Source organism: Saccopteryx leptura, chromosome 3 (genome assembly GCF_036850995.1).
Source record: "Saccopteryx leptura isolate mSacLep1 chromosome 3, mSacLep1_pri_phased_curated, whole genome shotgun sequence".
Lineage (NCBI taxonomy): Eukaryota > Metazoa > Chordata > Mammalia > Chiroptera > Emballonuridae > Saccopteryx > Saccopteryx leptura.
This window is the reverse complement of record NC_089505.1, coordinates 358,277,790-358,305,633: the sequence shown is the minus strand read 5'-3', so window position 1 is coordinate 358,305,633 and position 27,844 is coordinate 358,277,790. Positions and strand designations below refer to the sequence as shown.

At 36.6% G+C, this 27,844-nt stretch overlaps 1 protein-coding gene across 3 annotated transcripts in view; it reads left to right on the top strand.

Annotated features, from left to right (window-relative positions):
* The window catches only part of ATAD2 (ATPase family AAA domain containing 2), a 63,949-nt gene that overhangs the window by 13,495 nt on the left and 22,610 nt on the right, over positions 1 to 27,844 (top strand). For all 3 annotated transcript variants that reach the window (XM_066379444.1, XM_066379446.1, XM_066379443.1), the window contains exons 3-19: positions 418 to 467; positions 2,134 to 2,299; positions 2,860 to 2,962; positions 3,207 to 3,294; positions 4,842 to 5,036; positions 6,412 to 6,529; positions 11,955 to 12,062; positions 12,627 to 12,735; positions 13,004 to 13,119; positions 15,728 to 15,902; positions 17,063 to 17,151; positions 21,534 to 21,693; positions 22,995 to 23,085; positions 23,956 to 24,270; positions 25,143 to 25,275; positions 25,652 to 25,838; positions 26,834 to 27,019. In XM_066379444.1, coding sequence (XP_066235541.1) covers positions 418 to 467; positions 2,134 to 2,299; positions 2,860 to 2,962; positions 3,207 to 3,294; positions 4,842 to 5,036; positions 6,412 to 6,529; positions 11,955 to 12,062; positions 12,627 to 12,735; positions 13,004 to 13,119; positions 15,728 to 15,902; positions 17,063 to 17,151; positions 21,534 to 21,693; positions 22,995 to 23,085; positions 23,956 to 24,270; positions 25,143 to 25,275; positions 25,652 to 25,838; positions 26,834 to 27,019 — 2,389 coding nt within the window. The remainder of the gene's footprint in view (positions 1 to 417; positions 468 to 2,133; positions 2,300 to 2,859; positions 2,963 to 3,206; positions 3,295 to 4,841; positions 5,037 to 6,411; positions 6,530 to 11,954; positions 12,063 to 12,626; positions 12,736 to 13,003; positions 13,120 to 15,727; positions 15,903 to 17,062; positions 17,152 to 21,533; positions 21,694 to 22,994; positions 23,086 to 23,955; positions 24,271 to 25,142; positions 25,276 to 25,651; positions 25,839 to 26,833; positions 27,020 to 27,844) is intronic.

Below are 27,844 nucleotides of genomic sequence, written 5' to 3'. Positions count from 1 at the left end.
GACATTTTTTTTGTTTACAGTTGCAAATTCCTCAAGGATATAGAATCACTATTTCCCTGTAGTATAGAACATATCGTCTTGATTTTGTCCAGTGCTTGGTTTAATTATACCTAAATACTTAGGTTAAGGAAGGATTTTATTTCTTGTTTTAAATAAGATACTTTGATTAATTCTGTTTAGCTAAGAGTTAATGTATATATCATTGAATTTCACAGTGAGTTCCTCAGGCTTTGTTTAGACATAATTTATATAAACAAATATTCTCGTACTAGTTTGTCACTTTTTTGGGTTTTTATGTATCTACGAGTACTTACTTTCCAAGCTGATTTAGCTTTGTATCTTATCTGTATATTATGAAATATAGAACTTAAAATTATGTCAATTATGTTGAATTATTTAATATTTATTTTCATGTAGGCAATTGGCCAGACAGCAGGCCAATAAAAAAAAAGAAGAGTGCAAAAAAGGTAAGTGTTATTAAAGGCATTTTAAATGTTTAAAAAATATAATATTTTGTTTACAGGTGTATTAAGACACAATAAACTTCTCATATTTAAAGTGTACAGTTTGGTTTTGACAGAAGTACATGTCGTGAAATCATCACCACAATAAGGAAATGTGGTCACTACCCCCTGAATTTTTTTCTTAGTTTCTTTTATTATCTCTCTGGTTCCCCCAGCTCCTCTGCATACCCTCTACCCACCAGAATTCCTGAGCAACCACTGATCTGCTTTCTGTCGCTGTCAATTCATTTGATGTTTCTAGCACATTCTACTTAAAATTCTATAAGTAGAACCATACATTATGCTTTTCCCCCAAAAAATATAAAGAAAGATTATGTAGAAAGCCGCAAGAGAATAAATGGTTTCAGGAAACAAGTTACAGAGGCTAAAGAAGGGGCCGTTGGAGCTTAGGAGAGAGAAGGGTCAAGGTCATGAGCCTGGGGAGAAGGAGGGAGGTGGGTCGAGCGCAGGCATGCTTCCAGGCAGGAGAGCTTTCTACGGTCTCTTTTGTCTGGCTACATACATAGCATAATTACCTTGAGAATCATCTAAGTTGTTTTTTGTTGCTGAGTAGTATTCCATCATATAGATATACCACAATTTGTCCTGTCTTGTTGCCTGCATATTTTATTGTTATATAATTGGCATATGATGTAATAAGTTCAAGGTGTACAAGGAATGTTGATTTGATATACCTATATATTGCAAAATGATTACTGACATAACTTAGCTGACACTTGCATCATGTCACATAATTACCATTTGTGTTTTGTGGTGAGAACATTTAAGATCTCTCTTAGCAACTTTCAAGTATATAATACAGTATTATTAACTATAATCCTAATGCTGCAGATCCCCAGAACTTACTCATAGCTGGAAATCTGAACTCGACCAATATCAACCTTTGTCTCTCACTACCCAATTCCTGGTAACTACTGTTAGGCTTTTCTGAGTTCAATTTTTTTAGATTTCACATATACATGATATCATACTGTATTTTTCTTTCTCCATCTGACTTATTCCACTTAGCATAATGCCCTCAAGGTCCATCCATGTTACTGCAAACAGCAAGATTTCCTTTTTCACAGTATTCCGTTGTGTATATACAGCAAATCCTCGAATAACGTCATTTTGTTTAACATTTCTTTATATCAATTAACCTATGGTAAAATTAGTTTCATTATTTGTCATGTGCTTACAGTCATGGAACCTATCGAGTGTTACATGAGTGCTTAACTGTATTTCACATCTCCTTTATTCATTCATCTTTTGATGGACACCTAGATTGTTTCCCACAGTTCTTCTGTTCATCTTTTGTTGAACACTTGGGTTGTTTTCAGTGTGGGGCTATCACAAAACTGCTTTGAACAGTTTGAGTAAGCATCTTGAGGGCAGGATCCAAGTCTTTGGATCATATATCTTTCCTTTTCTCTCAAGAATGGAATGGCTACATCATATGGTAGGAGTATGTTGTAACTTCATTTTTGTTTTTAGTATTTTAAGAAAGGTCAGATTCAAGATATTATACTCCTGTTATGTAACAGTGCAGCTATTCAGTTGTTCATTTTAGAATTATTTTATAATTGCTGTTGTTTCAAATCTTTCCATTTTTATGTCTACATCCTTGAAGACAAAATGATTCCAGTTACTCGATCATTGAGGACTAGAAACATTGTTCAAACAACAGAACGCTTGCATGAGGAGAACGGTGATGTTGAAGTTCGCCGCAGTTGTAGGATTAGAAGTCGTTACAGTACCATGAACCAGTCTGTGCTATTTGACAAGCTTATAACAAAGTAAGTAAAAATTATTTAGATAGAGATGATGTAGGTGACAGGAACTCTTTGTTGGGGAGGGATCATAAATTTCATCTAGCCTGCTGAATACTTTCTTAATTTATGTATATTATTGATTGATTTCTAGGGAGAGAGGAAGAGAGAGAGACAGAGAGAAAAATGTCAATTTGTTGTTCCACTTATTCATGCTGTCATTCGCGGATTCTTGTATGGGTCCTAACGGAATCAAACTCTCTAACTCCACATGTCAGGATAACTAACCAACTGAGCAATCCAGCCAGGGCCTCGATTGGCCTGAATATTTAATGCATTTAGTTTATGTAAAGAAAGCATAAAGGAGGATGATACTAGAGGACTTCGTAATAATTCTCTCTCTCTATATATATATATATATATATTGAAATTCTTGGAAAAAATATAAAAACTATTTTTATACAAGTAAATCAAGAAATAGAGATTTAAAATGCCAGCACTCAAAGAATACAATGAAAGGAAGATTAAATTTTTAAAAATGTACTGTATTATAGCTTTAGTTTATATTTATACCAATTTTTTTTAAGCACTGCTGAAGCTGTACTTCAAAAAATGGACGACATGAAGAAGATGCGTAGGCGGCGAATGAGAGGACTGGAAGACTTGGCCGTGTTCAATGAAACCAAAGAAGTAAATCCATTCTCCCATCAAGGGGATGACTTGATAATCTCAGTTTAACCCTTTTATATTACCTATCCATTTTGGGTTAACTTGGTCATCATTTTATTCAGCATTTGTTTTACCAGTCATTAATTATTGCTGGAATTATTAAGAGTTTATAGCTTCAGGTATTATATTTCAAGCAAGATTGGAAGGTCCCACTGAATTTTAAAGGTGCACTAAATGTTAATAGATTTTATTTAAATATTTATAGGGGAATCTCACTATGTACACAAGAGGAAAACAAAAAGGCATTCAAAGAACTGATGAAGAAACAACTGATAATCAAGAAGGCAGTGTGGGTTAGTCCTTTCTCTTGTTCTATCTTCTGGGTTTGAATTTCAGTTCATTTATTTAGTAAGATGTTGCCTTTTTATTCAGGAGCTCTGATATTTATGGTAGTTTGAGGGGAGATCAGAGGATTAGTCGTAATTTAATAGAAAAAAGTGAGGGCAGGGAGAGCTTAAAAGGATGGTATGTTTTGCTTGGGAAAGTATTTGAAATCAATTCTAACGCAAATAAAATTGGTTTCCTCGTGTAATGCATGTACAGACAACACATATCTACCTATTTTAATTTTTGAAAGAAATGATTAGTTTTGCTATCCTGTTTAGGGCTTATTACTGTACTATGATACTTTTTTTGAGTGAAAACTACTTTTTGGAAATGCATTTTAAATGTTTGGCGATTTATATTATCATAAGTAGATTATGAGTTATGGTCTTATATAATTTGGTGACAGCCAGAAGGGCTGGATGGAATGTCCAAACCCAATTTAAAAAGGCAAAAGCTATGTGAGGAGATACTCAAATTTGTTAACATGTTACATTTACTTGGAGGCTTAATTATAGTCACCTATAATAGCAATAATAGCATAAATTTTAGTTTGGTACTTACTGAGAGTAGCCTTTAAACATCTTTCTTCCTTTTATTTTGTCTTCCTCTGGAAGTTTTTACTTCATTAAAAAAATCTTTAATGTTGTGAAAGAATTAGATTCCATGAGTAATCTAGAAGTAAATACTTTTTTTTTTCAGAGACAGAGTCAGAGAGAGGGATAGATAGGGATAGGCAGACAGGAACGGAGAGAGATGAGAAGCATCAATCATCAGTTTTTCGTTGTGACACCTTAGTTGTTCATTGATTGCTTTCTCATATGTGCCTTGACTGTGGGCCTTCAGCAGACCGAGTAAACCCTTGCTCGAGCCAGCGACCTTAGGTCCAAGCTTTGCTCAAACCAGATGAGCTCGCCCTCAAACTGGTGACCCGAGATCTTGAACCTGGATCCTTGGCATCCCAGTCCAACACTCTATCCACTGCACCACCACCTGGTCAGGCTAGAAGTAAATACATTTTAACAGGAGTTTCTTTCTAAGTTCCCCCATGTTAAAAATTGTTAACATTTGGTGAGTGTCCTGAGAGTATTTCTTTTTTTTATTTTATTTTATTTTTTTTTGTATTTTTCTGAAGCTGGAAACGGGGAGAGACAGACAGACTCCTGCATGCCCCCGACTGGGATCCACCCAGCACGCCCACCAGGGGGCGACGCTCTGCCCACCAGGGGGCGATGCTCTGCCCCTCCGGGGCGTCGCTCTGCGGGGACCAGAGCCACTCTAGTGTCTGGGGCAGAGGCCAAGGAGCCATCCCCAGTGCCCGGGCCATCTTTGCTCCAATGGAGCCTCTGCTGCGGGAAGGGAAGAGAGAGGAAGGAGAGGGGGAGGGGTGGAGAAGCAGATGGGTGCTTCTCCTGTGTTCCCTGGCTGGGAATCGAACCCGGGACTTCTGCACGCCAGGCCGACGCTCTACCACTGAGCCAAACGGCCAGGGCCTGAGAGTATTTCTTTATTGTAGAATCATCTGAAGAGGGTGAAGACCAAGAAGATGAAGATGATGGTGAAGATGAAGATGAAGATGAAGATGATGGTGAAGTTGATGGTGATGGTGAAGATGAAGATGATGATGAAGAAGATGGAGAAGAAGATAATCAGAAACGATATTATCTTAGACAGAGAAAAGCTACTGTTTACTACCAGGCTCCATTGGAAAGTAAGTGCTTTTTTTTCCTTTTGTTTTTAAGGAGATGTAATTATATTACCTTTGTCTTTATTGCCCTTTATTTTTAAGTCTTTATTTTGCTTAATACTCCAGCTGTTGTCTTTCTTTACCTATCTTAAAAGTGCAAATAGTCATTTCTTCCAGAGTTAAATTTTAGCTTTGACCAAAGCAAATAATTGAGCTATTTTGAAATTTCATGTCTGTCTTTAATTATTTTAGATTTCACAGCTTTCTACTTTGTCAGTTTTTATATACAAAGTACTGCTTTTGATGTATACTAAAAAGCTGTGCCTTCACACTTAGGAGCATGTTGTGGGACTGATACTCAGCTGTTACCCTTCAGTGTAATCATAATAGTTCTTTATGGCAAGTCCACGTTTTGGTTGGTTGGTGTGTATGCCTATACATATTTTCTTTCCTTTTTTTTTTTTTTTTTTTGGTATTTCTCCGAAGTTGGAAACGGGGAGGCAGTCAGACAGACTCCGCATGTGCCCGACCGGATCCACCCGGCATGCCCACCAGAGGACAATGCTCTGCCCATCTGGGGCGTCACTCTGCCACAATCAAAGCCATTCTAGCGCCTGAGGCAGGGGCCACAGAGCCATCCTCAGCGCCTGGACCAACTTTGCTCCAATGGAGCCTTGGCTGCGGGAGGGGAAGAGAGAGACAGAGAGGAAGGAGAGGGGGAGGGGTGGAGAAGCAGACGGGTGCTTCTCCTGTGTGCCCTGGCCGGGAATTGAACCCAGGACTCCCGCACGCCAGGCTGAGCCAACCGGCCAGGGCCTATACATATTTTCAGTTGCAACCCTGTAGACATAAATGATTTAAAACATGAACTGTGCCTGACCAGGCGGTGGCGAAGTGGATAGAGTGTCGGACTGGGATGCTGAGGACTCAGGTTCGAGACCCCGAGGTCACCAGCTTGAGCACGGGCTCATCTGGTTTGAGCAAAAGCTCACCAGCTTGGACCCAAGGTCGCTGGCTTAAGCAAGGGGTTACTCGGTCTGCTGAAGGCCTGCGGTCAAGGCACATATGAGAAAGCAATCAGTGAACAACTAAGGTGTCGCAATGCGCAATGAAAAACTAATGATTGGTGCTTCTCATCTCTCCGTTGCTGTCTGTCTGTCCCTGTCTATCCCTCTCTCTGACTCTCTCTCTCTCTCTGTAAAAGAATAAAATAAAAATTAAAAAATATATATATAAAAAAAACAAAAAAAACCATGAACTGTAAAATATTCTTTAGTAAATATGTACTAATATTTTCTTGAAAGAGTAGCACTTTTTTAAGTATTTACATGAAGAGCTAAATTATCTTTAAACATTTATGTCATTACCATCTAACTTTCTCTCTTTTTTCTTTTTTAAGAACCTCGTCATCAGAGAAAGCCCAACATATTTTATAGTGGCCCAGCTTCTCCTGCAAGACCAAGATATCGACTGTCTTCTGCGGGACCAAGAAGTCCTTATTGTAAACGAATGAACAGGTTTGGTTCTGAAATAGTAAATGATTTTATGACAACATAATTGTGGCTTTGTTAGGATAGGATTCTAGAGTCTTAGTTAGGATTAGGGTATCAGGATAGAATTTTATCATGTATTTAGGAGTTAACTCTGCCTTTAGTGCTCTAATTCCTGCTACCACTGACTAGTATTTGCTTTTGCTTCCTCTAATAGTGATTTTAGTAACAGTTATGGTAAGGTAGTTTAATTTACTCCATTGTTCCACACTTCAGTAATAGGCTATGTTTGCTTCAGTGTTTACTATATATGCCTGGCTTTGTATTAAGCATGCTATGTACATTCTATGTATTTTCTTTAATCTTTACATTAATTTAGATATAGGTTTCGTCCTGTCTTCACAGACTATCACAAATATATTTTCCCATGATGACAAACATTCTAAGTTACGTAGTTTCTAGACTTCTCATGACTACCATCTTTTTTCTGGATTGATTTAAAATTTTTATTTTTCTTATATAGTAGGAAAATTAATTTTCTTTGGCTATTTAAGTTATTTATATAGTTCTTCTACATTTCAATATTTGTTGCTTGTCTGTCATATTTAAATCCAAAGAGGTAATTCTTTTTACTTTTTCCTTCTCTCAAGTAATAAAAGGCTTTCTTCTTCTTTTTTTTTTTTTAAGATTTTATTTATTGATTTTACAGAGAGAAAAGGGGGTGGGAAGCAAGAAGTATCAACTCATAGTTGCTTCACTTCACTTTTTTTTGCTTGCTTGTTATATGTGCCTTGACACCAGGCAAGCCCACAGTTTTGAACTGGTGACCTCAGCATTCCAGGTTGACACTCTGTCCACTCTGCCACCACAGGCCAGGCCTTAAAGATTTTCTGATCCATTAGAATGTGACTGTCTCATCATGTTTTGGTCATGGAAGACAAAACCTCTATAGATGCTGACAAATTCCTTTCTTCTAGGAAAAAAATAAAATACAACTTGTGTTTCTGGATCTTTTAAATTTCATTTTCAAAGTACCAAAATCACAAGTGTATATTCTAGATTTCTTATTTCATCATTCCTTTTCTCACATCTAGAACCCAGAAGGATGGAGGACCAGGAAGGCAAGTTCAGCCTGTCAGGGTTGTCCAAGATAAATTGCACTTGATAGGAGTCCACACTATTGGACCTTTTTTTTTTTTTTTTAATAATTTTATTTTTTTAATGGGGCGACATCAATAAATTAGGATACATATATTCAAAGATCAACAAATCCAGGTTATCTTGTCTTTCAATTATGTTGCATACCCATCACCCAAAGTCAGATTGTCCTCTGTCATCTTCTATCTAGTTTTCACAATTGGTACTTTTAAAGCCCCTTGGAATATTGTTAAAGACTGATATTTTGATAGCATGATTTAATCATCTTCAGATAAGAAGAATAAGGTGTGTTTGTTCGTGCCTGGAATACCCAACAATCATAGGTCCCAGGACAGCTCTTAATTACATTAGTCAAGAGACAGGCCTGTATTTCGTCCAGCAGAAGTAAGAGGCCAGTAGTTACTTTGAGATTTAATTTCTTCTCTCATTTTTACTGGGTTTATGTTTCTGGAAGTACTACTTGTTGACAGACTACTTCTGTAATCACCATTTACAATGTATCTTGTAGCAGGTAGGAATTTTTTTTTCCTCTGATGCTCAAGCCCATATTTGGTTCACAGAGTCTATTCTTTCTCTGTATAAAGTGTCTCACATTGTTGCATAACTCCTTGAGTGCAGGAGCTTTTCTCCCTCCAATTATTTAACAGATGTTTGGGCAATACCATGTGCCAAGTACTATGGATATAAGAATGATGAAGCCAGGATTCCTGCTCTTCGATGTCATAGACTAATGCAGGATCCTGACATGTTTCAATTAAAGTATGAACTAAGATTTAAGCTGTATCATGGAGTCATATTGTTTGACTTGATGACCTTCTTTGTGTCGGTTCTGATAACTCCTTTTAAACTTTTTCTTTTTGATCACAGCTTTATTGGGCTATAATTTGCATACTATATGTTGATAGTTCACTCATTTAAAGTATACATTTCAGTGGCTTTTAGTATATTCCCAGGTTGTGCAACCATTACCATAATAATTTTAGAACATTTTTCTTGTCTCAAAAAGAAAACTGTACTCTTATTACCCTACCCTCCAAACTTCCATCCCCCCCAGACCTAACCCACCACTGATCCACTCTGTCTTTATAGATTGGCTTTTGAGTATCTTGTGACCAGCTTCTTTCACTTGGCATAATGCTTTCAGGGTTCGTCCATGTAGTAGCATGTGTCAGTACTTCACTTCTCTTTATTGCCAAGTGAGATTCCAGTGTATAAATGTAACATTTTGTTTATCCATTTATCAGCTGATGGACATTTGGGTTGTTTCCACTCTTTGGCAGTTATGAATAATGCTACTGTGAACATTTATATACAACTTTTTGTATGGATTTGTTTTTATTTCTCTTGGGTATATACCTAGAAATGGAATTGCTGGGTCAGATGGTAACTATATTTAATGCTTTGAGGAACTGCCAGATTATTTTCCAAATGGCTGCCTCATTTTACATACCTACAAGCAGCCGGCCAGGGTTTTAGTTTCTCCATGTCTTTACTAACCCTTATAATCACCTGACCTTTTGAATTAGCCCTTAAGCCTTTTTTTTTTTTTAACTGTCTTGGCAAGGTGGTGTGAACATCTCACTTTTTCTAACCTTAATGATAGTCATTTGCTGAGCCTTTTTATTTTTTCATCAAGAGACCGGCTTCTGTTTATAGTTCATGTTCTCCTATAACTACTCAGGCACGGAAACACAGCACATGTCCAAAGAATCATTTGAACATTGCTTGTAGTAGTATCCCTAGCATATGGTTAAACCTTTCAGCTACAGTGCAGGATCATCCAAGGGTCTTCTGGCAACTAATTCATAGCAGAGCTTCAGGAATACGGCTTTTAATCAGCATTTATTTTTCTTCCTTATAGTTGATAGCATCTCGTCATATAAGGTTTATTCATCACTTGTTCTGGAACAAGACTGGTTCCTGTAAACGAGAAGATAACATAATAGCACAATTGCTTCACCAGTATTCCAAAGTACTCCTTCCTTGTTGTTGAGGAACTATAGCTGGCAGCTCTACTTGCTCTAGTTAGGTTTGCAGGGCTTACCCATGCCAAATTTTTCAAAAGTTTTTAGTAAAATGGAAAATAAATGAGTGTTAAGTGTTGGTATGTGTGTTTAGAATCTTTTTTAGACTGAAATAATGGCCTTTCTACAGTATAATTATGAAGAACCTGGACCCATAACTAGGACAGCTTAGGTTGCCAGCTCAGTTCCACCACTTACTAGTTTCCTTTGTTAAGTTACCTGTGCTTAACCTACTTAACCTACCTGTGCTTCAGTTTTTTGATCTGTAAAGTGGGGATAATAGCACCTGTCTCATAGTGTTGTGAGAATTATAAATAAACAACTGGAAATCACCAGAGTAGTAGTGTAGAGTGAGGGTTTTTGGCATATACAAGCATGAGTTTGAATTCTGACACCATCATTGACTAAATTTGATATTTTGAGCAAGTTATTTAAACTGAGCCACTTTGGTTTGCACTATAAAATAAGCCTACTAATATGTAGTTTTTCAAAATTTTACTTAAGATTAAATGAGATAGTATGTCAACCACTTGGTACAAGAAGCACTTAGTAAATGTTAGCCCTTTTTTTTGATTGTGGAATTAGTCTTAGTTATATGTGAATGCATACTGAATTCACATGCAGTTATGTGACTTATCTGTCTATATGGTAAAGTCTCTTTGTAATATTAATGCTAATATTAAATAACTTAGTTTTTCATATAAAATTTCAGACTTCTACTACATAATTCTAGTTTCAGGCTGACCACAAAATTCTCTTGGCATGTTTGAGTAGGTGGATAGTGGAGGATTATTTTCTTGTTTATATCTGGGGTTTCTATAACTCCATTTTCAAAAACCCTTGGGGCCATTTGTGTTTCAGAATTCAGATTTGGGGTGGGGGGGACTACAAAAGTCACATAAAACATAAACATCTCCAGCGATGTCTGGGCCAGCACTGCTCGGTCAAATCCATTCATTCTGGAACACAACATCAATAAACATAGTGAGTGGGACAAATGGAGACTATGAACTGCCTTTGTGACATTTCAGATTATGTTTCACTGCTAAGTATATAATGGAAAAGCTTAGTTTCAGAGTTTTTTAGGTATAAAATTTTGGATCCCCATTGTGCAGATAATAGATTGTGAATCTTTTATATTTTTGGAAATACCTACTTAACATGATTGCACTATGACTCAGAAAAAGCTCCAGATCACTAGCCAATGGGATAATTAACGGTTTTCGTAGCCAGATTCTTTGTTGTTGTGTTTTCCTGTTTGTCTTTTGCAAACTGTCCAAAGATAGAAGTGATTTAAAAATTCTTTGAATATTTTTAGCACTTGGGGTCTTATTTAATACTGTCAGTCAGGCTAAAAATTTGATGATGATATTTTAATTTTTTTTGCAAATAAGATGATATAGGCTTATATGGATTTAGTAACTCAATTATATTTACATATTTGTTAAGTAGTAGTTGTAAATTTATAGTTGATGGTATACTTATAGATAAAAGACCATCTCATTTCTTATTGTTTCGTAGCATTTTTTTTTAACCCTTATTAATCCTCTTTGGTTTACATAAAAATTCTCATGTTCTCTATTTAAGGTTATTTGACAATTCAAAATAAGTGATTCTCTTTCAAATGATAAATTATATATAGTATAGTACTGAAAGTAACTTTAAAATTACAGTCCGAAAGATTTTTGTGTGTGTGTGTGTGTGGGAGAGACAGAGTTAGAGAGAGGGACAGACAGACAGGAAGAGGAGAGATGAGAAACATCAATTCTTCATTGTGGTTCCTTAATTGTTCATTGATTGATTTCTCATATGTGCCTTGACCAGGGGCCTTCAGCAGAGCGAGTGAGCCTTGCTCAAACCAGATGAGCTGGCGACCTCGGGATCTCGAACCTGGGTCCTCCACATCCCAGTCCAATGCTCTATCCACTGTGCCACCGCCTGGTCAGGCCCAAAGATTTTAATATCCTCTTTATCTCACCTTTCTTTGAGGATAACTGATTTATACAAAGACCAGGAAGTTACTCTGCCTGGACCATATGGTGATCAGCTCTACCACAGCCTTTTCTTTTTTCTCCTTCCTCTCAGTTATCCTCATCCTTTATATCCTTCAGAAGATCTAACCAACAAAGCTTATTGCTTCATTGGTTCGGTAATTGTATTAGTTTTAGAATAAACCATGTTGGATCATTAGGTATTTCTGATACCTGCATCTTATGCCTTTTTCCCCCTACCCTTCTTCATCATAATTTTAGTTTTCTTCTTTATTTCAGGCGAAGGCATGCGATCCACAGTAGTGATTCTACTTCATCTTCCTCTTCTGAAGATGAACAGCACTTTGAGAGGCGAAGGAAAAGGAGCCGTAATAGAGCTATCAACAGGTAAGTGCTGTATTGATGCCTTTTAAAACTACCACCTATCTTTTTTAAAAAAAATGGTAAGGAAATGAGGAAGTTGAAATGCATACTCTTTAGATTGCTCTAGTAGAAATTTAATCTTTTGAAAATAATTTAAATAAACTGCCAATATTTAACATGTGACATGTGGGAGGGAAAGGTGAGTTGATGATTTTGTTTTTTTATTTTTTATTTTTATTTATTTGCATTTACAGAGACAGAGAGTCAGAGAGAGGGACAGACAGGAACAGAGAGAGATGAGAAGCATCAATTATCAGTTTTTCATTGTGGCACTTTAGTTGTTCATTGATTGCTTTCTCATATGTGCCTTGATCGGGGGGCTACAGCAGACCAAGTGACCCCTTGCTCTAGCCAGAGACCTTGGGTCCAAGCTGGTGAGCTTTTTGCTCAAACCAAATGAGCCCGTGCTCAAGCTGATGACCTCAGGGTCTCGAACCTGGGTCCTCTGCATCCCAGTCTGACGGACTATCCACTGCGCCACCGCCTGGTTAGGCTTGTTTTTATTTTTTATTAATTTTTTAAAAATAGGTGCCTCCCACTAAATTTTCGGAAAGATGAGTTAAAGGGAATTTGTAAAGATCGGATGAAAATTGGAGCAAGCCTTGCTGATGTTGATCCAATGCAACTAGATTCTTCTGTGAGTACTGTCTGGAAATGTAAACTTCAATTGTAATCGTGTTCTTTGCTTTCGTTTAGCTTTAAAGATAAAAAAGAAACCACTTTTTTATTAGAAACTTTTAATTTTAACAGACTTTTTTATATTTTTATCTTTTAAATCTTTAGACTACAACTAAGATACTGTTACTCAGTTGACTGTGTGTAGGTTGTGTATAGTTTGGAGATGGAGTGACATTTTAATTTTGATTCCAAATCTAAGAATGTCAATGTTTTCCTTCCATTACTAGGTACGATTTGACAGTGTTGGTGGTCTGTCTAATCATATTGCAGCTCTAAAAGAAATGGTGGTATTCCCATTACTTTATCCAGAAGTCTTTGAAAAATTCAAAATTCAACCTCCAAGGTAATTTAATTATGCATTTTATTTTAACCAAAATCTGGTCTAATGCTGCTGTTGTCCAGAAAGATAATGCTTCTCTGTTGAAATTTTTTAGTTATACAGTAATATGTACATTTATTTCCTTCAAGATCCTAGATGCTTTAAAGATTTTTTACTTAATGTTTAACATAAAAAATGGTTTCAAAATTGATTTTTCATGGAAAAAAAAGATTTCTCCATCAGTTTCTTTAAACATTTAGAGAAATTTCTCCCATACCTACTGTTTTAATATTTTAAACTTTAGTTTAAATTTGTATCAAAGTAATACATGTACATAATTTTTAAAATCAAATTATACTATAAGTCTTTTTATTTTTTTTTCAAGAGACAGAGAGAGCTAGGGATAGATAGGGACAGACAGACAAGAACGGAGATGAGAAGCATCAATTATCAGTTTTTCATTGTGGCACTTTAGTTGTTCATTGATTGCTTTCTCATATGTGCCTTGATCGGGGGGCTACAGCAGACCGAGTGACCCCTTGCTCTAGTCAGAGACCTTGGGTCCAAGCTGGTGAGCTTTTTGCTCAAACCAAATGAGCCCGTGCTCAAGCTGATGACCTCAGGGTCTCGAACCCGGGTCCTCTGCATCCCAGTCTGACGCTCTATCCACTGCACTACTGCCTGGTCAGGCACTATAAGTCTTTTTAAAAGGTAGGAGCCCTCCTGTATCTGTACCCTTTTTTATTTTAATCCCTATTTCTCTGGAAACATTGATGTAAACTTTCTTTAATGTTTTTCTTTCTTTTTAAAAGTTGTATACTATGAAACAACCACAGTTAAAACATTGGTGAATTGCTTTTTTTAAATTTATTTTTTAGTTACAGTTGACATACAGTGTTATATTAGTTTCAGGTGTACAGTGGAATATTATTTAGCCATAAACACTATTAAAATCATGTATTAATATTAAATAATAGTACTTCTTACAGGAAGTGTTAGAAATACCTACTGAAAATAATTCAGTGAACTTGAACAAACTCCCTGAATTTTTTCTCTTTATTTCTCTTTCTTTACAATATACATTTACATCCCCCTTAAAAATCAAATATATGGTCGTGTAAACTTGTTTTTATATATGTTCTATTTTATTATTGGTTAAAGAATATCCCATTATGTGGTTGTGTCATATTTTATTTGATTTTGCTGTTGCTGGCTATTTAGTGTGCTTCTTTTTATTATCACAAATGTCAATATCATCAACATCTCAAGCTTTCTCTTTGTATGAATTCTTTAAGGTTTAGTCTTACAGATCAGATTGTTGGCTCAATCTGTATTTGCCTTGGTTTCTGTATGTTGAAATCACTGTTAGTTATTCCATTTGTTTGATTGTTTTCTTACCAGGTGCTATGTTTTCTGTATTTGCTTTTGATGGTCCCTAATTTGTTTTTTGTTTTATATTTTATTATAATAGATTTCATCCATCACTTGTGGTTTTTGTTCTTTCCCCCTGCCACTCTTACTTTGTTATTTCTGTTTTTCTGGGATTTCCGTGTTTATTTTCAAGAACAGTTATTTGATGATCTGAAATTGATTATTTCATGTTACTTTGGCAGAATTTAATTCCTGCAATGTTCTGTTTATTCACTGTGTTTTTATTTCTGTTAAGAATTATGAGTATAGCCTATTTTATCAGAATTCTATCCTAAGAGCAACAGACAACTTTGGAATGATGTGAAAAAGCTGTAGGTTACCTTAAGACAGTGATATCACAAAAATTATTTTACATTATTTACATTATCTTAGTTTCTACCATCCAACTACTGTTATTTCTTTAGGTTACCTCTTGTTTTATCTTTCTCTTAATTCCAACATGTTTTCTTTATAAAATTTTTGGTGTTATGTTACTGAGACTGAGACCAAAGATTGTAGATGAAATCTGCTATTCCTTCAGCCCTGGCTGGTTGGCTCAGTGGTAGAGCGTCGGCCTGGCGTGCAGGAGTCCCAGGTTCAATTCCCGGCCAGGGCACACAGGAGAAGTGCCCATCTGCTTCTCCACCCCTCCCCCTCTCCTTCCTCTCTGTCTCTCTCTTCCCCTCCGGCAGCCAAGGCTCCATTGGAGCAAAGTTGGTCCCAGGCGCTGAGGATGGTTCTGTGGCTTCTGCCTCAGGTGCTAGAATGGCTCTGGTTGCAACAGAGCGACGCTCCCTGGTGGGCATGCTGGGTGGATCCCGGTAGGGCGCATGCAGGAGTCTGTCTGACTGCCTCCCCATTTCCAACTTAAGAAAAATACAAAAAAGAAAAAGAAGTCTGCTATTCTTTCCCTGTTACATTACGAAAGTAAACTATCAAGCCTCTTATGTGTAACTTCTGTGCAAGGAAAGGTAATGTGATAAGCATAATGAATGAGTAAAAGAAAATATGTTTTAAATAAAGTGTTTCATTTAGTTTCAATACTAATTTTGAGTATCAGTATTAATTCCGTGGTTTTAAGTTGTGCTTTGTGAGTTGAAATCTTTCAGTTAACTCATTTATATTTTTTTCACTAATTAAGTGCACTCATGAAATTGGTTTGTAATTTTGTTTAATCTTCTTTTTAATGTAGTTTTAATAAAATAGTACTATTCTTTTACAGAGGTTGTTTGTTTTATGGTCCACCTGGAACTGGAAAAACTCTGGTTGCTAGAGCACTTGCCAATGAGTGCAGTCAAGGGGATAAGAGAGTCGCGTTTTTCATGAGGAAAGGTGCTGACTGTCTAAGTAAATGGGTAGGAGAGTCTGAAAGACAGCTACGATTGCTATTTGATCAGGTGTGATACTGAAATATACCCATTTGGATTTATAATCAATGTAGATGTAAGCATGTAAGGATTGGATCAATCCTGCAAGAATTAGACCAAATATGTAAGTTTCATAGATTATATTTTTGTGTGTATCAATATAACACTGACCCATAAGGAATAGTTCTATAGTAAGAAGAGAAAGGAATAATTGGATCTGAGTTCTTTGGAGTCTTAGAACATAGAAAGAGAGGGGTAGTTTTGTATTTAGGGAGACAACAGTAGTGAGGAATATCTTAATATGTGAGAAAATTAGTAATGCCCTAGACTGGGTATAATTTCATATCCCAGATTGTATTGACAGCACATATTGAGATAATACATTCTAATCTACTGAGGCATATTGCTGCAGATGTTTTTAAATCTCTTTATGGAACTCCCTGAGATTTTTTTATTTTAACTTATTAAAGTGTTTTTTTGTTTTTAACTGTGGCATCGTGCTGGTTGTTTTTCCACCCTGACATGGAAAGGAGGCTAGATCACTGTCTTCTGAGAGAGAGGGAGACAGATAGTAAAGGAGAGAGATGAGAAATATCAACTCGTAGTTGCATCACTTAGTTGTTCATTGATTTTTTTTTCATATGTGCCTTGACCAAGTGGCTTTAGCTGAGCCATTGACCCTTGCTCAAGCCAGTAACCTTGAGCTTCAAACCAGCGACCTTTAGGCTCAAGCCAGTGACCATGGAATTATGTCTCTGGTCCCATGCTCAAGCTGGATGAGCCTATACTCAAGCTGGAGACCTCGGGGTTTCAAACCCAGGTCCTAAGTGTTCCAGGTTGATGCTCTATCCACTGTGCCACCATCTGGTCAGTCTACTTGTGTTCTTTATCTTGTTTGGTCTTTTATAGACTTTTTTGTATGTCTCAGTAACTATAGCTATATGAAATTAAGTTATATAACCAATAGAATATGTATTTTGAATATTTCCAGTTGAAATGCAAATAAAATTAAGCTATATGTTATAATTTAGCCCGAATCCTTAAAACATAGTTCTTGAGTTTACATTTAGATTTATAACTTATAAATTCTATAAGCAAATTAGAATGAATCAGGATTAAAATGGTTTATATTAAGTCTACATATTTGAAGTTTTTTGTAATAACATGTGATCGCTGGACCTTCATTCTAGGCTTATCAGATGCGTCCATCAATTATTTTCTTTGATGAAATTGATGGTCTGGCTCCAGTACGCTCAAGCAGGCAAGATCAAATTCACAGGTAAAACTTGCTTAATGACACATCTGCCTTTTTTTTAATATTATGAGCTATTTTTTTATTTTTGTATTTTTGTATTTTTCTGAAGCTGGAAACGGGGAGAGACAGTCAGACAGACTCCCGCATGCGCCTGACCGGGATCCACCCGGCATGCCCACTAGAGGCAACGTTCTGCCCACCAGGGGGCGATGCTCTGCCCCTTCCGGGGGTGATGCTCTGCCCCTCCGGGGCGTCTCTCTGTCGCAACCAGAGCCACTCCAGCGCCTGGGGCAGAGGCCAAGGAGCCATCCCCAGCGCCCAGGCCATCCTTGCTCCAATGGAGCCTTGGCTGCAGGAGGGGAAGAGAGAGACAGAGAGGAAGGAGAGGGGGAGGGGTGGAGAAGCAGATGGGCAGATGGGCGCTTCTCCTGTGTGCCCTGGCTGGGAATCAAACCCGGGACTTCTGCATGCCAGGCCGACGCTTTACCACTGAGCCAACCGGCCAGGGCCTTATGAGCTATTTTGATGTTGCATGAGGAGTATAATAAATAGTGAAAGAAACTTTACAAGCCAGAGTTTCTTTTCTTTTTCTTGGTAATAGAACCCCAATATACTGTGTAGTAGAAAAAGAAAAAAGTCAACCTCTTTTGGATGGCAGGGTATTCTGTACAGTATTAAAATCTTGGTTACACTTTTTGGCTCTCTAAGCAGTACCATGGTGCTTTGCAGGAATAAGCACCTAAAAAAGGCGGCAAAAGGGACAAGAAGAAAGTGGCTGACTCATTTTCTAAGAAAGACTGGTGTGATGTGAAAACACCAGCTAGGTTCAACATAAGTAGAGAAACATGTCATGAGAACTCAAGGAACCAAATCTCATCTGATGGTCTCAAGGGTGTGTTTTTGAAATGAACCTAGGTGATCTACAGAATGATGAAGTTGCATTTGGAAAACTCAAACTAATTACTGATGATATTCAAGCAAAAATGCCTAATTTTCATGGCATAGCTCTTACCTGTGACAAAATGTGTTCCATGATCAAAAATGGCAGAACATGATAAAGCTCATGCTGATGTCAAGACTACCAGTGGTTATTTACTTCATCTATTCTGTGTCAGTCTTACTTAAAAATGCAGCCATCAGATTCAGAAGATCTCTTACGCTTGACATAGACAGGTGCACCAAATTTGGAAGAAGGTGATGGAATTCATGACCTGAGAGAGAGGTGCAAATAACTTGAAAGGAAGTGGTCAGTATGTTGAACTCAGCATTAGAAAAGACACAAAAAAGACTTACCAACCTATTAATGCACTCCATGATGTCGTTATCAGCAAAGTCAAATGTTAAAGAGGGTTGGCGTGGGGTGGAAGAGAGTATAGGGGAGGTAAACAGTGATAGAAGGAGACTTGACCTGGGATAGTGAACACACAGTACAATACAGATGATGTGTTACAGCATTGTACACCTAACACCTATATAATTTTATTAATGTCACCCCAATAAATTCAATAAAAAAGTTGAAATATATATATACACACACACATTCATTTTAAAGTAAAAAAACAAAATTGGAACAAATACAATATTTAAAATAAAGAACAAGTAAATTTAAATCAACAAACTGACCAGTATTTCAATGGGAACTATGGGCCTGCTTTTGGCTAATGAGATGGCCAATGTCTGGTTCCATATTTGTCACTGCTAGCTGTAACAAGTGATATGACACGCTTCTGGAGCCGTGATGCGTGTGCGTCACCGGAAGTAGTACTGTACGTGAGCGGTGGGGGGCCGGATAAATGCCTCAAGGGGCCGCAGTTTGGGGACCCCTGAGTTAAATGCTGAAGAGGTCCAAGTTTGAACTGGGAAAATTGATGGTGCTTCATGGTGAAGGTAACAGTTCTGGGAAAGCCATTGGGGATGAGACACATGCAAGAATGGAAGGATCTGGTGGATGAGCCCCTAGATCAAGAATGTTTATTTATTTATTTTTATTTAATTTATTGTGTCATAGATTCTAGTGTCGCCCCGAATGCATCCCCCCTCCCCCATATTCCCACATATTTTTTTAGGAAGAGAAAGTGAAGTGTCAACTCATTACTCCACTTAGTTGTGTATCCATTGGTGGCTTCCTGTTTGTGCCCTGACTGGGGCTTGAACTTGTGACCTCAGGGTCTAGCTGGTGCCCTTGGGTTTAAGTTGACAACCTTGAGATTGAGCCAGCAACTTTGGCACTTTCAGACGTCACTGTATCCACTGTGTCACTGGCCAGGGCATGATAAATTTTTTTAAAAAGAAAAAGTAATTACTAGCTCTGGACACTAAAGAGGTCTAGAAGCAATCACAATCTAGTAGCATTTCATACCCCTAGCACCCAGATTGTAGCACTCTTAGGAGAGGTGATAGATTACAGAATTGAGGCAGGAAATGAACAAAACAAGCTGGAACATTTTGTCGTGCCTGGATTCAAGGAAGCAATTGAAGACTATTAGGGTCACATCACAAAGAAATAGCTCATTCTGAAGGAGTTTCCATTGGCCAAAGATGGGACAATTTGAACATCAAAAGTAGTGACTACAGTAGATTTAAATGCATCAAAATTAAAAAGCAAGTTTTTGTTGTTGTTGTTTTTTTTTTTGTTTTTTTTTTTATTTATTCATTTTAGAGAGGAGAGAGAAAGAGAGAGAGATAGAGAGGAGAGAGAGACAGGGGGGAGGAGCTGGAAGCATCAACTCCCATATGTGCCTTGACCAGGCAAGCCCAGGGTTTCGAACCGGCGACCTCAGCATTTCTAGGTCGACGCTTTATCCACTGCGCCACCACAGGTCAGAAAAAGCAAGTTTTTAATGATCCTGTTTTTAAAAAATCTAATTGATCACCCTGAGCTTGCTAAAATGATGACTCATTACTCTGAAAACTGGATAAGGAGAATAAATGGAGCATTTGTTTTTCTGTTCTTTAACTATGATTTAGGCTATAAATCTGTAATTTTATAGTTGATGAAATAACATTGTTCTTTGTAGGAAAATCACAGTTAATAAATGCAAAGGATATTATTAAATTAGAAAAATTCAGCATTTCACAACCCCATATGAAAAAGTGAATTTCTGCCTATAGTTTTCAACTAAGAATGATTTAACCTCCAGAGGACAAATGTTTGTAGATATTTTTGATTGTCATAACTGTGGGGTAGGGAGCTCTTGGCAGCTAGTGGGTGAAGACCAGGGATGCTCTTAAATGTCCATTGTGCCAAGGTTGAGAAACACTGATCTAAACAATAATTGTCAGTGGCTGCTAAAACAGTAAGGTTCAGGGTTCATTGTGAAGTTTATGGTAAGTGGAGTAAGCTGACAAGAAACACCTCACTTAAACCCAGCCCACTGATCTTAAGTGAGAATTGGTATTATGTACCTCTTGAGGTATATAGTAGGAAGTATATAGTATGTATTCCAAGTAATTTAACCTGCATCTATTAAGCTTTTGGATCTAGCTACCAGTTTACAGGGTGTACAAATAATAGAAGATAAGTTGTATGATGCCATCAGGAAGTTACCACTGAGTTCACAGTGTTCTGACCCAGTTTCTTCAATAAATAAATGGCATGCAGAAGGGGAAATGTGAGGGAGTATGATGGGAACTGTTAATGGATTTGAGGGATGTTTGACCAAGTGCAGTGTGTGGCTCTTGGTTGAACAAATCGCATGTAAAAATATTTTGAGAAAATCAGGGTGACTTGGGTATTAGGTGATATCAAAGGATTATTGTCATTTATGTTGGTATCATAGTATTGTGGAAGGTTTTAAAATCCTTATCTTAGAAATACATATATGAAATGTTAATACATTATGAACTATTTAAGTTAAATGATCTGTCTGTGAGGGTTTTTTTAAATTTTTTAAGCTGTCAAGTAAAGACCTAAAAAAGGAATATTAATTGTTGAAACTGGGTGATGAAGATGTAGAGATTATTTTACTAATCTCTCCATAATCAAAAGTTTAAAATGTAATTAAAACCCTATGCTTTATGTGTATTCTATTTTATTTTGGAGTCCTTTGATAATGTGTATGCAATGGAACATTTTTATAATTTTAGATACTGTTTGTCTACCTGATACTAGTATTTTTGATAATATGTCTTGTTTGAGAACCCCAAAGTTTCTTTGTGAAGTGATGCATTATGAAATGGCTTTCAGGATCTATTTGTGTCATTCTGAAGACCATCTATGCTTTCTGTTGATTATAATCTGTACATGCCATTTAGTATGCTATATTAGAGACTTTTTAAATATATTGAAAGTAGTGGGATACTCTAAAAAATTCATTCACATTTAATATATTAACTCTTACCAAAAGAAGAAATGATATATTCAACATCCAGTTGATTAACCTCTTCTCTTTTGTTTTTAAATTTAGTTCTATTGTTTCCACACTGCTAGCTCTTATGGATGGATTGGACAGCAGAGGAGAAATTGTGGTCATTGGTGCTACCAACAGATTGGATTCTATTGATCCTGCTTTACGAAGGCCTGGTCGCTTTGACAGAGAATTCCTTTTCAGCTTACCTGATAAAGATGTAAGAATTTAACATCACTCAAATTTTGACAAAATATGTTGCCCTTATCTATCAAAGCAAGTTGTCTTCTTTTTTCTTTATATGTTAATTTTATTGATTTTAGAGCGAGGAAGGGAAAGAAAGGGAGAGACAGGAACATCAGTCTGTTTCTGTATGTGCTCTGACCGGGGATCAAACCAGCAACCTCTGAGCTTCCGGACAATGCTCTAACCAGCCGAGCTATCCGACCAGGCTTCTTTTTTTTTCTTTTTCTTTTCTTTTTTTTTTAATGAACAAGTCTTGGGACAGTGAAAGTTTGAAGATTGAATTTTTTATGTTCTGAAGCAAAAGTATATGATTAGCACCCAAACACATATGTATGTATATATGTATGTATGTATTTTTAGGGAGGTATTACTCTATTTAAAGAAACTAAGTTGAATAAATTTTTTTTTTTTAAATAATGCCTCCTGGCCCTAGCCAAGTAGTTCAGTTGGTTAGAGTGTCATCCCAGTACACCAAGGTTATGGGTTCAATCCCTGGCCAGGGCACATACAGGAGTCAACCAGTGAATGCATAAATAAGTGGAATAACAAATTGGTGTTTTTTATTTCTCCCTATCACTCTTTAAAAATCAATCAATAAATTCATTTTAAAAAAATAAGATAATACTTCCCTAATAATCTTAAAATCCTTTCAATTTGAACACAGCCTTTGGATGTTAATTATACAACTTTGCTTTACTTTAGAATGCATGTCCTAATGAACAGTTAATCATTAGCCATTTTATTAGCCTTGGCTTTTTCATGAGCCCAATATGTTTATTTATTTATTAAATGTATTGATTGATTTTGAGAGGGTGAGGAAAGTAGAGAAACAGAGAGAAACATTGATCTGTTCTTGCATATTCGGATGATGCTCTAACCAACCAAGCTCTATCCAGCCAAGTCCGACCATGTTATTTTAAAGCCACTTAGTCTTTTGAGAACCAAGTAAGAAAATATGGTAGAGCTGTCAATACTGTTAAAAACAATTCTTAATATGTACCAGAGGAAACAATATACTGTTCAGTCGTTACTTACTTTTTCTCATTCACATTTATGATGAATGGAATTTGAGTACTATTAAATGTAAATCTGTTTAATATAAATTTCTTAAACTTTTACAAGTATACCTATTTTTTTTTACTGTTTTATATATTTACATATTACGGTATTGATCTCTTTAACATTTTAGATAATTAAAAGTATTTTAAATTAAAATTATTCTAATCAGAATATCAATATTTTATTATAGATATAAAAATTTATTTTTATTTGTAGGCTCGAAAAGAAATTCTAAAGATTCACACGAGGGATTGGAATCCTAAACCACTAGACATATTTCTAGAAGAACTAGCAGAAAATTGTGTTGGTAAACATTGCTTTTTTTTTTTCTCTTTTAAGATTTTATTTATTGATTTTAGAGGGAGGAGTTAGAGAGAGAAAGGCGTGGGGAAGAAGCAGGAAGCATCAGTTGGTAGTTGCTTCTCATATGTGCCTTGACTAGGCAAGCCCAGGGCTGCGAACTGGAGACCTCAGCTTTCCAGGTCAGTGCCTTATCCACTGCACTACCCCAGGTCAGGCAGTAAACTGCCTGATGAAGAGAAGTATATGCATTTCAAAGACAAAACAAATTGTAGTCTTCCAAGATTATATTTAAAGAAATAAAAGATTATATTTGTTTTTCATCTGTTTTCTTTCTATAAAGTAACAGATATTAAATGGAGATATTTGATAAATTGGTTGTTGGGGTATTTGAGAGTAAAGTAAACAATAATAATAGCTATCTTTTGCTTACTTTTTACATTTTTCTAGTGATCCTGTTCAGCATTCTACATATATTTCAGCTAATTATCACCTCAGTCCAATAAAATAGATAACATTATCCCTACTTTACAGGTCTAGAAATGGCTGAGAGAGCATAAATGATTCTTCCAGAGTCACATATCTAGTAAATGACAAACTGGAATTTAAACCTTGTCGGTGATTTTAAAACACTTGCTCTTGACTCCTATGCTATATTAATGTTTGCATTTTTCACTCACAGAAGTTGATTTGTTGATGGTTAGCACTATCTTAGAAGTTCACTAAGCAAATGAGAGATTTTAGCCTTATTATGCCTAACTATTTTGCTACTACATTGTTAGGCTTATTTTCAGTTTTTATTTTAACTGTGGTCATGCTAATAGGATGGTAATTTACCATTTTTTAAAATTATTATTATTATTATTGCCTTGGACAGGATACTGTGGTGCAGACATTAAATCAATATGCTCTGAGGCTGCTTTATGTGCGCTGCGTCGACGCTACCCACAGATTTATACCACTAGTGAGAAACTACAGTTGGATCTCGCTTCAATTAATATCTCAGCTAAAGATTTTGAAGTAGCTATGCAAAAGATGATACCGGCCTCCCAAAGAGCCATGACATCACCTGGGCAGGCACTGTCTACCATTGTGAAACCACTCCTGCAGAGCACTGTTCAGAAGATCTTAGAAGCTCTGCACAGGGTATTTCCACATGCAGAAATCAGAACATATAAAGCATCAGATTCTGGTATTAAACTTGATTATTTAAAGTTAATTTTCCTAATCAGTATAGCTAAATGTTTGATACATCTCAGAAATGCTTCTTCTTTTTTTTTTTTTTTTCTTTTCATTTTTCTGAAGCTGGAAACAGGGAGAGACAGTCAGACAGACTCCCGCATGTGCCCAACCGGGATCCACCCGGCACGCCCACCAGGGGGCGACGCTCTGTCCCTCCGGGGCGTCGCCATGTTGCAACCAGAGCCACTCTAGCGCCTGGGGCAGAGGCCACAGAGCCATCCCCCCAGCGTCTGGGCCATCTTTGCTCCAATGGAGCCTTGGCTGTGGGAGGGGAAGAGAGAGACAGAGAGGAAAGCGCGGCGGAGGGGTGGAGAAGCAAATGGGCGCTTCTCCTGTGTGCCCTGGCCGGGAATCGAACCCGGGTCCTCCGCACGCTAGGCCGATGCCAGAAATGCTTCTTTATATACAGCCTCTTGAAAGGAATTTTGTCATGCTTTGCTTGGACGCTCAAAGGATTTTTGCTTCATGAATTGCCCTTAATCTATTTTAAGTTTGGAATGCATTTTTATATTTATAGCAGGTCCTCAGATAACATTGATTTGTTTGATACTGTTTTGTTTTAACAATGATGAGATGCTGAGGGAACTTGACTCATTTATATTAATCAACTTATGATAAAATTAGTTTTATACAGTTTTGCTTAAAGTCACAAAACCTATTGACATTAAATGAGGACTTAACTGTACTTGTTAAATGACTACACAATATTTGATTCTCTAAAAAAATGTAATTGAAGTATACTGATTTGCTAACTGAAGCATTACATAAAAATTTGCTTTGCAGTTCAGAAAAGGTATTAATTTACCATTCTTTGTTTTATAGATATTTCTTGTTCTCTACTAGAAAGTGACTTGGCATACAGTGATGATGATGTTCCGTCAGTATGCGAAAATGGGCTTTCTCAAAATTCCTTTAATAAGGCAAAAGAAAGTTTTAATTTTCTTCATTTGAATAGGTATATTTTCCTGCAAATCTCTGTGTGTGTGTGTGTGTGTGTGTGTGTGTGTCTGTAAATTCCCTAAAACTAAATAAAGTAGTGGTTGAAAGATAAAAGATGCCAACTAATCTGCCTTTTCTTTTTATTGTTAAGTTAAATGTAAAAAAATTTTTGTTTGTGTAGTTGTCACAATAGTAGAAATTCCACTGTCTATAAGTATTCTTAAAACCCTGTGGAGGTTAATGTTTCCAAAAACCTTGTGAGCCATCATCTTAGGATTGGCAAATGAAACATTCAGAATTTTTTATTTATATAAGTTCATAATTGGTTGTTTAGAAGATAAATTTAAACTTTCGTTTTTTCTAAAACATAGCTAATTACTCGTTTCTTTCAGAAATGCTTGTTATCAACCTATGTCTTTTCGACCAAGACTATTGATAGTGGGAGAACCTGGATTTGGGCAGGGTTCTCATTTGGCACCAGCTGTCATCCATGCTTTGGAAAAATTTGCAGTGTATACGTTAGACATTCCTGTTCTTTTTGGAGTCAGTGCCACATCTCCTGAAGAGACCTGTGCCCAGGTAACGCACTGTCGCCTGGACAGATACGCTGTGAGACAGAGCAGTCTCCCAGAGACAGCTCTAGAACTGCCTCGCTACTTTGTACCTTTTTTGTTTGATGATTTGTAACTTTGTTTATGAAATAAAACTAATGTATAATTTCTTAGTCATTAAAGAGCATGACCTTAAATCTCATTTCACCACTTAACTATCTAAGTGACCTTAGAGTTCTTAGATCTCTGCCTCATTTTTTCTGTTTATAAAGTGGAGATTAATAGTAGCATTTACACTGTAAGTATGGCCTTTGTGAGAATTGTACTTAAAACAGTGACTGCTATGTTGTAAGTACTCAGATATTTTGTTACTTCTGTCTTTGCTATTCTGATATGTAAATGTTTTTAATGAAAAGGTGTTTTATATTTCTATATTTAATCTTGGGTACAGCAGAAAAATCACATTTCTTCAGCTATTTTCTAATTGCTTGAAGCAATTATGTTTTCTAAAAATGAGACAAAACATTTAAAAACCAGATTTGGGAAACATTTTAAAAATTGGAGGGTTTCATATGATAATTCTGGGAAGTTGAACATTGTTCCAGACTAGTAAAGCTAGCATTGCTGATGTGCTGACTCTAACCCAGTGGTAGTCAAGCCTGGTCCCTACCGCCCACTAGTGGGCATTCCAGCTTTCATGGTGGGCAGTAGTGGAGGAGCAACCAAAGTATAAATAAAAAGATAGACTTAACTATAGTAAGTTGTCTTATAAAGATTTATTTTGCCAAACTTAGCGAAAATCTGACATAAAGTAATTATTATTATATGCTTTAACTTGCTATAACTCTGCTTTATAAATTTTATAAAGTAAAGTTACTTCCCTACTTTATAAATCACCATTACTGTGGAACCGGTGGGTGGTTAGAAATTTTACTACTAACAGAGATACAAAAGTAGGCAGTAGGTATAAAAAGGTTGACTACCCCTGCTCTAACTGAATGTAAATTTTTTTCTCCATACTAGATGATTCGTGAAGCTAAGAGAACAGCACCAAGTATAGTGTATGTTCCTCATATCCACTTGTGGTGGGAAATAGTTGGACCAACACTCAAAGCCACATTTACCACATTATTACAGAATATTCCTTCATTTGCTCCAGTCTTACTACTTGCAACTTCTGACAAACCCCATTCTGCTCTGCCAGAAGAGGTAGTATGTGGGGGAAGTTATTATACTTTAAAAAGAAAGTTAATTGTATTGAAATAATAAGAACTTGTAGAAATTTCAAATGCTTCAGAAGTGAATAAAATGATAAAAGTTTTCTTTATTTTGCATCCTTAGGTTTTAGTTTATATGAGTATTATTACTATGTGGGTTTTGCCATTCATTTTTAAAAGTGAAATAGCTCTAACTTTTAGTTAAGAGTGTGCACATTAACCATTTTTGATAGTGCCAAATTACTATCCAAGTTTATGCCAATTTAGACAACTACCAATAATAAACAAAAGTTTGTGTTCCTTCTGCCTGGAGTACTCCTAAATATTTCCCAGCATCATGCTTCATTTTTCTCAGGTCTTTGCTCAAATATCCCCTCAAAAAAGCCTCCCTGATTAATTTTTCAATTATAATAGAACTCCTCTGCCCATCAGTGTCTTTTCCTTACTCTGCTTTGTTTTGTTCTGTTTTGTTTTGTTATAGTGAGAGGCAGGAAGGGAGAGATGAGAAGCATCACCTTGCAGTTGTGTCACTAGTTGTTCATTGATGGCTTCTCATACGTGCCTTGATGGGGTCTGGGAGTTCGAGCCAAACCAGTGACCCCTTGCTCAAGCCAGTGACCATGGTACACATAAACTAACTACTAAAATTCTGTAGCACACCAAAAAATATATTTTTTGACAATCTGACCAAAAAGTATAATTTCGGTTCATTCACAGTGAACAGCTATTGTTGTGTTGGCTGTTTTCAGTTTTTTATTTGACCATCTAAAGGAGAAGCGGTTGGTGCCCCTGACGAAACAGTCATGTATCATATGCT